Source organism: Caloenas nicobarica, chromosome 5 (assembly GCF_036013445.1).
Source record: "Caloenas nicobarica isolate bCalNic1 chromosome 5, bCalNic1.hap1, whole genome shotgun sequence".
NCBI classification, from domain to species: Eukaryota; Metazoa; Chordata; class Aves; order Columbiformes; family Columbidae; genus Caloenas; species Caloenas nicobarica.
In genome coordinates this window covers 16,550,140-16,563,445 of record NC_088249.1, presented here as the reverse complement: position 1 = coordinate 16,563,445, position 13,306 = coordinate 16,550,140, and the positions used below count along the sequence as shown (strand labels likewise).

The 13,306-nt window shown below is 47.9% G+C and overlaps 1 protein-coding gene across 1 annotated transcript in view; it reads left to right on the top strand.

Annotated features, from left to right (window-relative positions):
• Nucleotides 1–7,253, top strand: part of RIN3 (Ras and Rab interactor 3) — a 69,828-nt gene extending 62,575 nt beyond the window's left edge. The window contains exons 8-10 of the mRNA XM_065636032.1: nt 433–564; nt 4,120–4,283; nt 6,177–7,253. Of these exons, the coding sequence (XP_065492104.1) occupies nt 433–564; nt 4,120–4,283; nt 6,177–6,485 (605 nt within the window). The 3' untranslated portion in view covers nt 6,486–7,253. The remainder of the gene's footprint in view (nt 1–432; nt 565–4,119; nt 4,284–6,176) is intronic.
• The last annotated feature ends 6,053 nt before the right edge of the window (nt 7,254–13,306 follow it).

Here is a 13,306-nt window from a genome sequence, read left to right as displayed (position 1 = left end):
CTAAGAGAATAAATAACCCTAATGCATGTAGACAACTTCACTGCTAATATTGCAAACCTGAATTGCAGTCTTGACAGCAGTGTCAAAAGAGAGGGCTGAGCTGGCAGCCTTTGCATGCTGCAAGAATTGTCTCTTGTTTGTGATACATGAAGTATCTCTTCCTCCAGTTAATAAAGACTGGCAGAAATGGAGCTCACTAAAAATTTTCAAGCTCATATTTTGGGATTGAAGCAAGTTTAGTTACTTTTAAAGTGAACATACTTTCCCCTTTTTAGCATTTTTTTCTTTGATGGTGCTTGCAAGCTTTAACTGTCTAGATTATGTGAGCTAAAGTCTGCAAAGGACATGCTAAGTGAGAAGCTGTCACTGTTGTGTGGGAACATATCTTTGTGATGAGTTTATTGGGACCACTCTGTGTTTCTCTTTGCTCAGGGAAGCCATACGGTGCAGATGACTTCCTCCCCGTGCTCATGTATGTGTTGGCCCGCAGCAATTTGACTGAAATCCTGCTGAATGTGGAGTACATGATGGAGCTCATGGACCCTGCTCTGCAGCTTGGGGAAGGTAGAGTACAACACGTGCTCCTGGAATATTCACTTTGGAAAGCATTACTTATTTCAGTGTTTGTGAAAGTGGGGCAGCAAGGCTCTCACTAGGCTTTGTGGATAAGCTTCTGCCAGGCCTTTCAAATATGAGGCACTAAAATTATTGTCAAACACTTTAAATGTTTTTAGCAGTGCAGTGCCATTAGACACCAGCTAGAAAGGCAGGGTCCCAGCATAAATGAGAACTGAGTTGCTGGATTACTAACCTAAACAGAGACATCTAGTGTTCTTTGGCCCAAAGGCTGAAAAGTTAAAAGGTCTTTGCCTAACATTAAACTGCTGCTGCAGTCCATTGTGCAGACACTTTTATTTATTCCAATGAGAAAAGAGCACATCTTAAACTGCATTGTATGTCTGGGGCCATACATCGTTCTCCTGGTCACTCTACTCTTAAATTCCAGTGACCCCTTTGACAACATTCTCTGGCTGAGTAACACAGTGAGGCAGAGAAACAGAAGCTGAGTTAGAGAGGAATATCGGGTTTGGATGTGAATAAAGACCTCTGCTACAGAGGGACAAATACCCCAGGGAATTGTGTACCTTTAGTTTCTTAAATATAGCTTGGGAAGCAAATGCTACTAACAGTGACAGTGTTATGCACTCTGAGTTAAGAACACAGATCATTTTTCACCAAGTAGTCTCTAAATTGATCAAATGGGTTTTGTTAGACTTTCTTTGGTAAATACTGAAGTTCTAGGAGTCCTGGGTGAACAACAGCAGACTAATTTTATTTATGTTAAATGGAGGTATAAGTCTGTAACTAACAGCATGGCATCCCAGCACAGTGCAGAGGTGGGCAAAAGTCAATACTAACAGAATAGCAGTAGCAATGCAATCGTATTAGTGAGGGGTTTCCGCATAGACTAATTTTCCTGCTGAAAATAATTGTTAGCAGAAAAAATGTTAGCCTAAGCACAGCATTTTGCTGACATAACTAAGCTATTTTTGGTGATTATGCTGCCCACAGGTTCTTCATTTCAAAAGGGCATGCTACCAGGTTGGTTACTGAAGTCAGCTGGGTTGGGGAGCTCAGGCTATCGAACATAAAGCTGGCCGGAAGTTCTCTTAAGTCAAAGATGCAAAGACTGTGTGAAATGTGTTCTCCAGTCAAAAGGGAAAAAAATTGTGAGGGAGTTCCAGATCAAACTGGCTGAATAACCAGTCCAGAAAGGAGATTGGGAGTAATGGCAGATACAGGGAATGGGGGGGGAAAAATCTCAGTAAAGACAACTCTGAGATCACAAAGTGCAAGGCTAAAATGGGAACTGGCAAAAGTCAACCTGAGTTAGGCTTTTCAGAGTTAAATGTCAAAAGGTGATTCAGGCACAGAAACAAAAGGAAAAAAAAGAAAGTGGGAGTGAGGAAACTGTGAAATTACATCAGGTCAACACAAAAAATCATTCAAATCTAGCCTCCAAATTAAAAATTTGCTTTCAATGAATTTTATAGCAACAGTGATACTGACTACTGGGGTGAAGGCAACAACAGACGATGGGGAATGACTGTGTGGAAATGAAGATATTGGAAAGTGGAAGAAAAATTAATTCTTAAAGAAGATTTAATTAATTCCTGTCACGGGGAACTGGGAGATCTTCCTCCCTGGATTCTGAGAGAAGGGATACACCACATTGTGGGTCCCCTCACAGGCACACCTGACTCTCCCAGGGCAGAAGAAATATGGAATGACAGATGAGGGAGGATAGTAACTATATTTAAGAGGAGAAAGTGGTACATGCAAGCTTGTTAGCCTGATCTCAGCAGCAGTTTGTGGGAGACAGTAAAGAAAAAGGGAGTGGTTTTGGTATATGCCGACCTACTTAGTTATGGGACATTCCTCATTGGATCCACCTGAGTACCGAAAGTCAAATGGCAATGTCTTGGTCTCTCCTCTGCCACACCGAATTTTAATGGTGCTCTAAAAATACTGCTCTTAAATAAAATGCTGTCTTAGCCACCACTTACACAACCAGCCGCAATGACTGTGTCGCTCAATAGAGCCTGAGGAAGGGCTACGAAACCCCAGGCAGGCTGGCGAGGGGTTTGAGTGATGTGGAAGTGCCATCTAGAGGCAACTGCAATTATTATGAAACATTAAAAACGGGGAGCTCCTCTCAGCTCACAGGCAATTTTTCTTTCTCTCTGTTTTCCTGGCACCCAGGGTGAGCGGGGTTACAGCAGGGGATCCCGCTGAGGCTTGGCCCCTCGCCCAGCTCTGGCCTGGCATGATCTCTCCTGGAAGACACAGGGACTCGTCCCCATCCCTGCTGCCTCTGGGACACGGTGCTGCTGACCCTTCCTTCTGTCCAGAGGAGACCCTGGTCTGAGCCCCTTGCTTGTCAGCAGAGCTGAGCCTGGGAGGCAGCTGGGAAAATGAGCACTTTTAATTAATCTGGCACTGGGGCCATGCCCTGACATAGGGCTGCCTGGCAACCAAAGCAGCACCTTCCTCATGATTAACTCTGTCCTCTCATCAGGGCTTATCTCCATCTCTGTTGATCAAGCCTGTTCTTACCACAGTTCAGCTGCTTCTCTGGCTGCTACAGTTGGTTATTTATTACCTGCTGCAGCCAATGCCACAGTAGTCAGGGATTTTTTGAAGGAAAAGCACTGGCTGTTGGCTTTTACTGCTTTATCTCCTGTTTCTCTGCTTTACCAAGATTTATTCCACAACCGTGAACAGTCCAGGAGTTACCCTCAGCCAAACATCTGGGCTCCCTGTCTAGTTGATAGAGATCCAGGGACTAGAGAGTGACTTGTCCTTGCAGATCTGAGACAGCCCTCAATGGTGCTGAGCCCACAGGGGACCCAGGGCTCTAAATGTAAGTCATATCCCAAGCTGCATGAAGAGTGGCCAGCAGGTCAAGGGAGGTGATTCTCCCCCTCTACTCCACTCTGGTGAGACCCCACCTGGAGTACCGTGTCCAGCTCTGGGTTCCTCAGTACAGGAAAGACATGGACCTGTTGGAGATGGTTCAGGGGAGGGCCACAGAAATGATCAGAGGGCTGGAACACCTCTCCTATGAGGACAGGCTGAGAGAGTTGGAGTTGTTCAGCCTGGAGAAGAGAAGGCTCCAGGGAGACCTTATTGCAGCCTTTCAATGTATAAAGACAGAGAAAGGCTTTTTACCAAGACCTGTAGTGACAGGACAAAGTGCAATGGTTTAAAACTGAAAGAAGGTAGATTTAGATTGGATATAAGAATCACTGGGGTTTGTTTGTGAAGGCAGTTTTTGTAGTAGTTTTCCTTCGGTCTGTATTTACTCTAGGACACCTACAGCCTCAGCAGTCTGGGCAGTAACACTGCTGTGAAGCAGAAAGGAGCGGAGGACGCTGTGGTCATTAGGTCTCTTTTCTCTTGGGTTAACATCAGGCACCCCTGCACTCCCTGCAGCAAGGCACAGAGAGTGCAAGCATTAGACGGCTGCTGCTGCACAGGCACAACCAGCCAGGATGGAAGTGGAAATGAACACTCCATGCAGGTGTGGTGCTCATACAAGACCTTATCTGTTCGCAGGCTCCTATTATTTAACCACCACCTATGGGGCTCTGGAGCACATCAAGAACTATGACAAAATCACAGTCACACGGCAGCTGAGCATGGAGGTGCAGGACTCCATTCACCGCTGGGAGCGACGGAGGACGCTGAACAAGGCCCGAGCTTCCCGCTCATCAGTGCAGGTAGCCAGCATTACTTTCTAGGGAAAAAGCCTGGAATGTGATCATATTCTCTCCATACTTACTACTTTTTAATATGATAATTATTTAAAAACCAAATTAATCCAAATCACTATTAAAAACCAAGAGTACATACAGTACAAGATTTCAGAATCTTAAAAACCCCACACCTTGTTTGAGGCATATTTTTCTTGCAAAATGCATTTTTAAGTCCTGAAGTACCATCATAATGATATAATTTTAAATATGACTGCAGAGTAATTCTGTTATTCATTCTTGAAGGAGGCTCATATTTGGATCCCTGCATCAGGGAGGCAGGGATCCCCTCTTCTCCATGTCCTGAGAGCCTGGGGTAGTCCTGGGCTAAGCTGAGGAGATGTGAGCAGGCTACACAGGGGCAGTTCCTAGATGGCATAAAGCTGTAGGAGGATCTGTGACATGCCAAGGGCTGGTCAGACAAGCATCTTCCAGAGCCTGGCTTCTCCTGCCCAGCAGCAGGGCAGACCCGACAACAGTTGGCTGGCTTTGAAGCCCATCCTGTGCATGGCCTGGTGAAGACCTTCCCACGCACCAGTGGGAGAGGGTCCCAGGAGGAATGAGTCCTCTGGGCCTCCAGCCATGGTGAGGCCACATGCAGGACCAGGCAGTTGGGATGCCCTGCAATGAAATTGTCACCCACAGGGAGGCAGCAAAGGCCACGTCTCAGGTTCTGTAAAGCGTTCGCAGTGCAAGACTGAAAACCGTGAATGCTGAGAGAAAGTCCCCCGAGTGGGAGACACAGCACATGTATCCCTGTGAAAGCACGGGGGTTCATATGCTTCCCATATTGTAGTCAAAACAGTCTCTGATGGTCTCGGAATGTGTGAGTGGTGGATGGGATGCATCAAATATCCATCCAGCCTCCAGTGCTGCTCTGGCAATAGCTCATAGTGAATACCTAGCATGGAGCAAAACAGCTGGGCAAGAAAATGCCGCATTTCCCCGGAAGATTTTACCTCCTCCAGCAGCGTAAGGGCTGTTTTCCATTCCTTTGAATGAGGGGTTATATCAGAGACATGTTAGCCCATCCTGGTGGAGATAAACCAGCGTGCCCCTGCACACCCCTATGACTACCTTACTCATCTGCAGTGATACTCCATAAAGGCAGTTTGGAAACCCGCAGTCCAAATGTTTGGCAAATCTCACTTCTGCTGGGGAACCTGAGTATTTTCTGACCAAAAAGGCTGGGAGCTTTTTTTGAACTTCACAGATACGAATTAAACACACAGGTTCCATTATGGCCAAAAGTTATCTAGATTCTGCTCCTCATGAGTTTGGCAAGGGGAAAGTCATCCCAACACTCGTTACTGCCTGAAACAGGATACAAGTAAATCAACCTCCTCAGCATAACTTCTTCTTCCTTACTGATGGAAGAAAGTTTGGAGGACACGCCCTCAAGGTGATGTTTGGGTGACAGTGGAGTTACAAGGGTGACTGCACTGCCAGCCCTTTCCTGTTTCTGTGAGGCAGGGGGTTTTTGGGCCAGACCTCTGAGGTTTTGGACTTGCTATTCTGTTCTCTTACTTCTGTGTATCCTATTTCTTCAGTAGCTGTAGAGAGATGAGAGAGGGAACTGTTGCAGACTGCTCACTAAGGGTATCATCCAAATCAGAAAAGAACTTTCACTTATGTTTCTTTACAGGGCTAATTATTTGGTTACGTGTTTGTTAGTTTAAGTATTTGATGATTCAGATCTTGTTCATCAGAGGGGAGAAAGGACAGAATAACTGGAGCATTGGAGGATATTTGAGAGTGTTTAGGAGCTCTAGGCAGTTAGAGCTTTGGGGCTGAATTCTGCTTCCTTTGGTCCTAAGCTACTGTGTTAACTATAAGAGCTATCCTCTTGTTTCTCTTCAGGATTTCATCTCTATCTCTTTTCTGGAAATTGGTGCTCAGTCAAGGACACTTGCTTCCCGGAACGACACCACGGCTGAGCAGCTGAGCCACCAGTGTGCTGAAAAGTTTGAAGTCTCCCATCCCAAGGACTATAGACTCTTCGTTTATGTTGATGACCAGTGGCTGCAGCTGGACAAAAATGCCCTTCCTCACCATATCAAAGCCTCCCTGCTAAAGAGTGAAACCAAGAAAGATTTCCATTTTATTTATAAACCAATAGACCACAGAACCACACCAGTTCCAATTGTCAAAGAGTCAGACTTTCCCTAAGGGCCATGCTACTCTTCTCTTGTGTTTGCCGTCATCCTGGAAGGGCTGGATAGTTTATCATGTGAGATCCTCTGGTATCTGCAGACCTCAGAAGGTCTCCAGAGTGTGGCCTTCGGCACAGGGCAGATGTGCTAATTGTAGATGCTGTCTGAATACAGGGTATTTCTCAGCAGAGTTCATTTGCAGAAATAACAGGAGCATTCAGGAGAACATTCATCCTCTGGAAAACTTGAAGTATCAAACCTCTGAACCTCTGGCTGGCAACCAGCTGATGTTGCAGAATGTAAATGAACAGTGGAAAAAATCCAGAGATCTTGTGGAAAAGTAGACATTTACTGCATAACAAATTGTGGCAGGTGTGCAGCACCTCTGTGCACAAAGCCTGTGAAAGGCCTGCACACACCTCAATGCTGTCTGGAGGTAAGACTGCGTTTACACATTATCTGTTCACCCAGTTTGAATAAACTGAGTCTTGTCTGATGTATGCAGTGGCAGAGGGTTGCCCCGCTAGCAGAACTCCATCTCTGCCTTACTGTCTACAACCTGTCATTGCCTTTGAAATCCTCGTAGTTACAGACCATACAAGATGATCCTGTACATTCACTAAGAATACATTTTCTCTCTTCTGTTTGTCACTGAAATCGGCATTTTCATCAATGTATTTTTCTTAAAGATTCAAAGTCTTCACCATCAGTTTTACAGCGGTTTTAATCACATTGGTTGTATGACAGTGTCTGGTAAAATGTATATTTATTTCCATGTGTGAAATGGTGCAATTATTTTAAAATAAGTGTTTGTAAAGAACTTAATTATTTGCCCAGTGTAGCAAACCAGATTAAAATTTGAAAGTAAAAAAAGAGCTAAGAATTAAATTCCTGTCCCTTTTTACCTGGATGTCATTTTCTCTATCGTTTTCATATCTCTGAGTCCCACCAGCTTATTAATTTAATAAATTGCAGACAGAACTTGCTAATTCTCCTTTCTACCTACGCTTTCAGTCATTGCAGACTTAAATTTCCCTGCAAACCTAAATTCCTCCAGAATAAACTGAAACAATGCAAAAATGCATTTAATGAAATTTGAAAACAGTTTTTCAGGATTGGATAATGAAGAAGCAGGAGCCTTAACTGAAGACAGATCCTTGTCTTCTGGGTGCCTTGATTCTGGCAAGCTTCCCACTGAGAACACAGATACTGGATTGTCTGTATGCAGAAGGCAAGTAACCTCCACTGCAGCTACACAAACGTGGGATGAGGCATAGCAAAGATCTGATTAGAAATAAAGAATGTTTTACTCTGGTCTTTGCTCAAAGCTGCTGTTGTTTCCTCTCATCAACATTCAAAAAAGGATGTTGGGCTAAGTTGACCCAGGTTCCTGCCTTCCTCGTGAACCTCCAAAGGTAAAAAGTTATCACATGTAGCTGGTCACTCTTTCAGTCTCAGGAGCTTGAAATGCCCATGTCTACGTGTCCCAGCTACAGCGTGCACTGGCCAGATCTGCACACAGACAGCAAACCAGTGCTGTGCATCTGCCAGCTTGGGCTGCACGCACGTCTTGTTAGGAAGGGACAACCAAGAATGAGGAACAGTGAATAACAGCAGTCTTGGTTTCGAGGACATCACATGCAGATCTTGCAGCATGTGACACCAGGACTGAGCTGGCTCCAAATCCATGGTTATTTCTGCTCCTGTGCAGCTGTCAGCACCTCCGCCTTGCCCCTGAGCAGCACACCCGCAGCATGCCGGAGCTGAACTCCTCCCTTGTGCTGCCATCAGCCTCTTGCAGGGCAGTGTGCTCCTGCTGGGAGCCTGCGCTGCTCTCAGGGTGGCACTTGGAATGCCATGACCAAACCTGAGACACAGGTTTCCAGTAGCGATCTGGAGGAGGAGAGGCTGCTCTCAGGGCCCTGAGGGCACTCACAGGCACTGCAGCCTCCAGTGTCTCCCCAGGACCACCCAGCCCACAGCCCAGGACCCCATGTCAGCCTCCCAGGGCTGTCAGCCCCTGCCCTGGTGATGCTGAGCAGGGGGAGCTCCAGCTCCAGCCCTGTCCTGCCTGTCCTCAGCCTGCTCCCATCCCCAGGGGGGCCCAGGACTGGGGCTGCCCCTGGCGCCCCCGCTGTCTGCTCCTGGCTGTAGCAGGGGGACAGGCACCCAGGGAGCTCCCGTGGCCACGGGAGCTGCCAGCCTTGCGTCCCCAACACTCCTGTCCCCCGCCCATGCTGCAGGCTGTGGCAAGGCCATCAGCTCTCGCCCTTCTGCCGCCCTGCCCTGGGTGGCAGGCCCTCACCTGGGGGCACATGTAGAGGGTCCCCTGGGCACACTGGCTGTGAGGCAACATGTCCCCACCTTGCTTGGCTCCTCAGACCACCACCTGCATGTTGAACGAGCTCATGGCAGTTTCCCCCTGTGGTGGAAGCACTGCCAGTAAATCCCTGACACACAGCACAGAGAGGCCAGTTGTCCCATTTCCACCGTAGGCATCATCACTGATGTCCATATGTCCTGAGGGCTGACCTGCTCCATGTTGGTCATACCAAGGATGATCTCGGCTGCCACCCCTGGGGCTGTGGTAGCAGGAGGCTCCAATCTCTGGGCAGCACCACTTAGGAACCTTCCTTTTTTCTCAGACCTACTCCCCAACACGTACTCTCCAAATTCTCCATTTTTGCACCTACTCTCCTAAAGGAGACATCCTCCCTGCCTTGCACCTCTCTTCCCCACCCAAAAGAGGGCCCAGACTAGCTCTCTGGCCCACCTGCCACCAGTCTCCTTGCTGCCTTGGTAGGGCTCCAAGCCAGGTACCCACCTTGGCTCCCACCACCAGTGCCCAGATATCACACTGCACGGGGTCCACATACAGTGGGACTGGGGCTCCCAGTGCCAGACTTAGAGGTGCGGTGGGTTTGACCAGCAACTTAGATCTGCTATGCTTGCTGTAAATTATTTTAATCCCCAAGAACAAAGATGTATATGTCTGCTGAAGTCCTCGGCCTCATCAAGTTATCTTTACACTTTAACAGTCACAGTTAATGAGCCTAAAGTAATCTGGTAGGGATGAGACTAAAGTAGCAACATGCAAGGAAGGAAGCTGGCACTGATCTTCTGCTGGATATTTCCAGAGAGCAACTGGACTTTGCACTGGCCAGGGTCGAGCAACAAATTGATGAAGTGAAGCACTCCAGCACCTCACAGTGTCCTGGGACATCTGAGTCAGCAGCTGGACCTCGGGGTGAGGGGGAACCACGGATTGTACCGCTGGTCACTGGAGCCCATGGAAACCGTGACAGTGCTAAATCACTGCGTTCCAAATCTGCTCAGACTAAAATTTACCACAGCCTAGGCTCAAAATCAGACCTGCAGATCCCAGTTTTCAAAATGCAAGGAGTGCCAGCTGAATTTCTGTGGGCTTTTACATAGGCTCTCTCTTTTACATAGGCTCTCAAATTGCATACGCAACATTTTCTTCTGGCATAACAACTGCGAAGCTCTGATTTGATTTGCAAAGGTTGTCACGGTTGACAGTGATGTGAGTTACTGTGCCTGGCTGCGAGCTGCCTGGAGGGAAATCCCTGACCTGGAACTCGGTGCAGAGCAGGGCTTGCTCAGAGGCTGTGGGGCACCTGGCCTGTTTGGCCACATTATATAATCCACCAGCAACAACTTTGCTAAACATTCGTCTCTGGGGTATAGGCGTGACCCGGCTACTCCGGGGCTCAACCACAGCTGTCCCTTGTCAGGGAATGCAAGCCCGGGGGTGACCGGGATGACGGGATCCTGGAGGACCCAGGACATTGGCGGCTGCTGCCTCTCCAAGCTCACAGCTCAGCAGTGGGACCGAGGCTCTGCCAGCACTGGGGTCATGGAGAAACAGCCTGTCTGGAACAAATGTGTTGCTGTTTTGGTGTCCCTGGCAAAGCTCTGAGTCCCCAGCGTGGAGGCTGCTGGAGTCGTTCAGCACGTCCCTCTGTCTGGAGCCTGGTGCCCAGAGTCCTGCACTGCTTTGAGCTGGTATCTGACATTTCAAGTGGTGAGGAAAAAAAATGTCAAATGCGGGAATGAAATGGGTGTTTCTAAATGATCCACGGGGTTTTGTTCCTTTGCTTTGCCATGGGGTTTCCTCATGCTGCCGCCAGGCAAGCAGGAAGCAGTGCGGTCTGCTGATCCATGGCCTCCCTGGGTTAGTCAAGACAGGCCGTGACTCATGCTCTGGCCCTCACATGAGCCATCAGCAGACAAGAGTGTTTCAGGAGACTTTGACCAAGTAGGGTTGTGCAATCCAGCCAAGGCCTCCTCAAACACTAGTTTTCACAGAATTGTTGTGCAACAATCGCTCATTTGCTTACAAGGAAAGGATCTCAGCATGAGAGAGAGAGGAGGAGTGAGACCTGCTGAACCCAGGAACTTCTGCAAAGAAAAATCAAGAAGCCCAAGTGGCCACTTCATGCACAGAGCTGGTTTAATGCTACTTTGCACCCAGTGATAAAATCTGTCAATAATTCACCGCAATAATTACACCAGCAGGTCACGTATGACCTCCATTGAAATCAAAGGCAGTTTTCCTACTGAATTCAAGAGCTTTTGGGCATCATCACGCATGAGTCACCAACTGTACTTTGAAACCAGGCACAAGATTGTTTTTTTTCCACAGGCTTGTGGAGTGATTGAGGCCGGCAGGGCCGCCCGGAGGTCTCCAGTCCAAGCCCTGCTCAAGCGGTGCTGCCTCCCAAGGTCGCTCAGGGCCTCGTCCTTCCAGTGCTGCAGGTCTGCAGGGCTGGCGATCACGCAGCCTCACTGGGGCTCTGTTCCAGCATTTCAGTCCCTTCCACTGTGAAAAATGGCTTCCTCCTGTCCGGCTGGTACGAAGACCCTGCCTGTCCCCTCAGAGTCTCGCCTCGGATGGGTGTTGCTGCCGCAGGACACTAGCCAGCCCTGCCTGCGGTGGATGGGACTACAGAGCTGGAATATTGCTGTCGTCTCCTGCCTCTTTTGGGTTATCATGTCCCAAGGAAGGAAGCAGCCTTTGACTCAGAATTGCCCGAGCTCTCGGTATGAAATGCTGCTTAGTCAGGACTTTAGCTTCAGGGTCCTTCCCCTCTGCTGCTCCTCCATCGCTTTTCTCACAGGGCAGAGACTGAGCACAGGAATGAGAATCCTTCAGCCTCCTGCCCCGAGACAGGCACAGCTGCTCAGCACTTACCTGAAGCTGTGAGAGAGGATGCAACTTTGTTTGGACAGAGCTAAAATACTACAACCGACTGGAATCTCCAAAAAAAGTGCATAATCTCCAACTCCAGGTGATCTGCCTTCTGGTTTTTTGCTAGTAAAGAAGGGAAGCCAGTCACATGCACTCTGAACAAAACTGCGTCCATGTAAATTTGCATTATATAGAACTAGTCAACATACAGAATACTATGGAGGCCGATCATGCTTCCCGCCTTCCAGATCCTCTCAAAGGAAAGACAGTGAACGGCAGGATGTTGGGGAGAAACACATGGAAGATTTGGCACAGAACAGCTGGGAAAAGGGCGTTGGACTCTGTTCCTAGCGATGAGGAGGAGGACAGGAAGACCTGGCTGGTGCAGATGGCACTTGTCCCAGGAATGATGAATATACACAACTATTCCGCTCAGGAAAAGTTTTTGTAAATAACACAGCCTCAACTTTGCCCTGTTCTGCCTGGTGATGACGATTTGCTGGGAACCTGATAGTTTTCCATATTTTGCAGAAGTCGTTCTTGCACGCCAGCATTCTAGGAAAGGCAGCCCGAACAGCTGTGTGACTGCAGGAAGGACGAGGGTGTTTGCACTTGCCCAATACCCCACAACGTACTCTGGCGTAAGACTGACCTTGCACAATCCTAGAATGATTTTCTCATCAGGTTCTATTCCCATCTCAAAATACACAGCCTGCCATGCAGGCACTAAGCCTGCGTGATGCTATTTGGAGGCCTTAAAACAAATGTATTGATCAATGCAGATGAAGGTGGTTGGTTTTTTTTTTCTCCTACGGGGCTGTTCCCTGAGTGACTGCAGAGGAAATGGGGCTCTGGATACAAACTGGAAATTCAATAGCACATTAATGCTTTTATTGTGGGGTGTGGGTAAGAACCTGCTGCATCTCAGAAGGCATTGTGGCTGCAGTGACACTTTCAGCAGATGCATCTCTCTTCCATTTCAGCACATCTCTGAGGGAAGGGGTAACATTGCCATGGACGGCATTTCAGATGGTGAAGCTCTTGGAAACCAGTCTTACAGGAGGAAAACGGACAAAGTCCCGCACCCTCACGTTTCAGCTTTGCATCCTGAGCTACAAGGGCCTGCAGGAGGGCCAAGGCACTCAACGTTAGTGAGGTGTAAGTGCCACCTAGGTGTCAGTAATGTGTGAAAATAAAAATGTGTGTTGGCAGCTAATTTTTCATCTGGTAATTACTTTTTGAGGCCTACTTAGTATGGCTGGAAACCCTTGGCTGCAAAGGGATGCCAGCTCCCCCTCTGCACTTTAGAAATGAAAATCCAGAAGACCAAAAAGCCCTCTCTGAATACTCCAGAAGAAAATGGGTATTTCTAAAGGGTGAAGAAAATTGTTAAAACTATGAACTGATGACGCTAAGTGCCTGAGAAAGCAGGCTGGATTTCTAGAACAGAGAACAATTCTAAAAGCAGAGATGTGTAAAACTTGGCAGATTCCATGTATATAATCAAACAGGGCTTTATAGGAGTCATGTTTCCTGTTCTTCCAAAGTGACTGGGAGCTCTTGGTACACTCACACCGGTCAGACTGCCTGAAAGCTGTCCTGTGTGGCCAACCCTTCCTACTGCC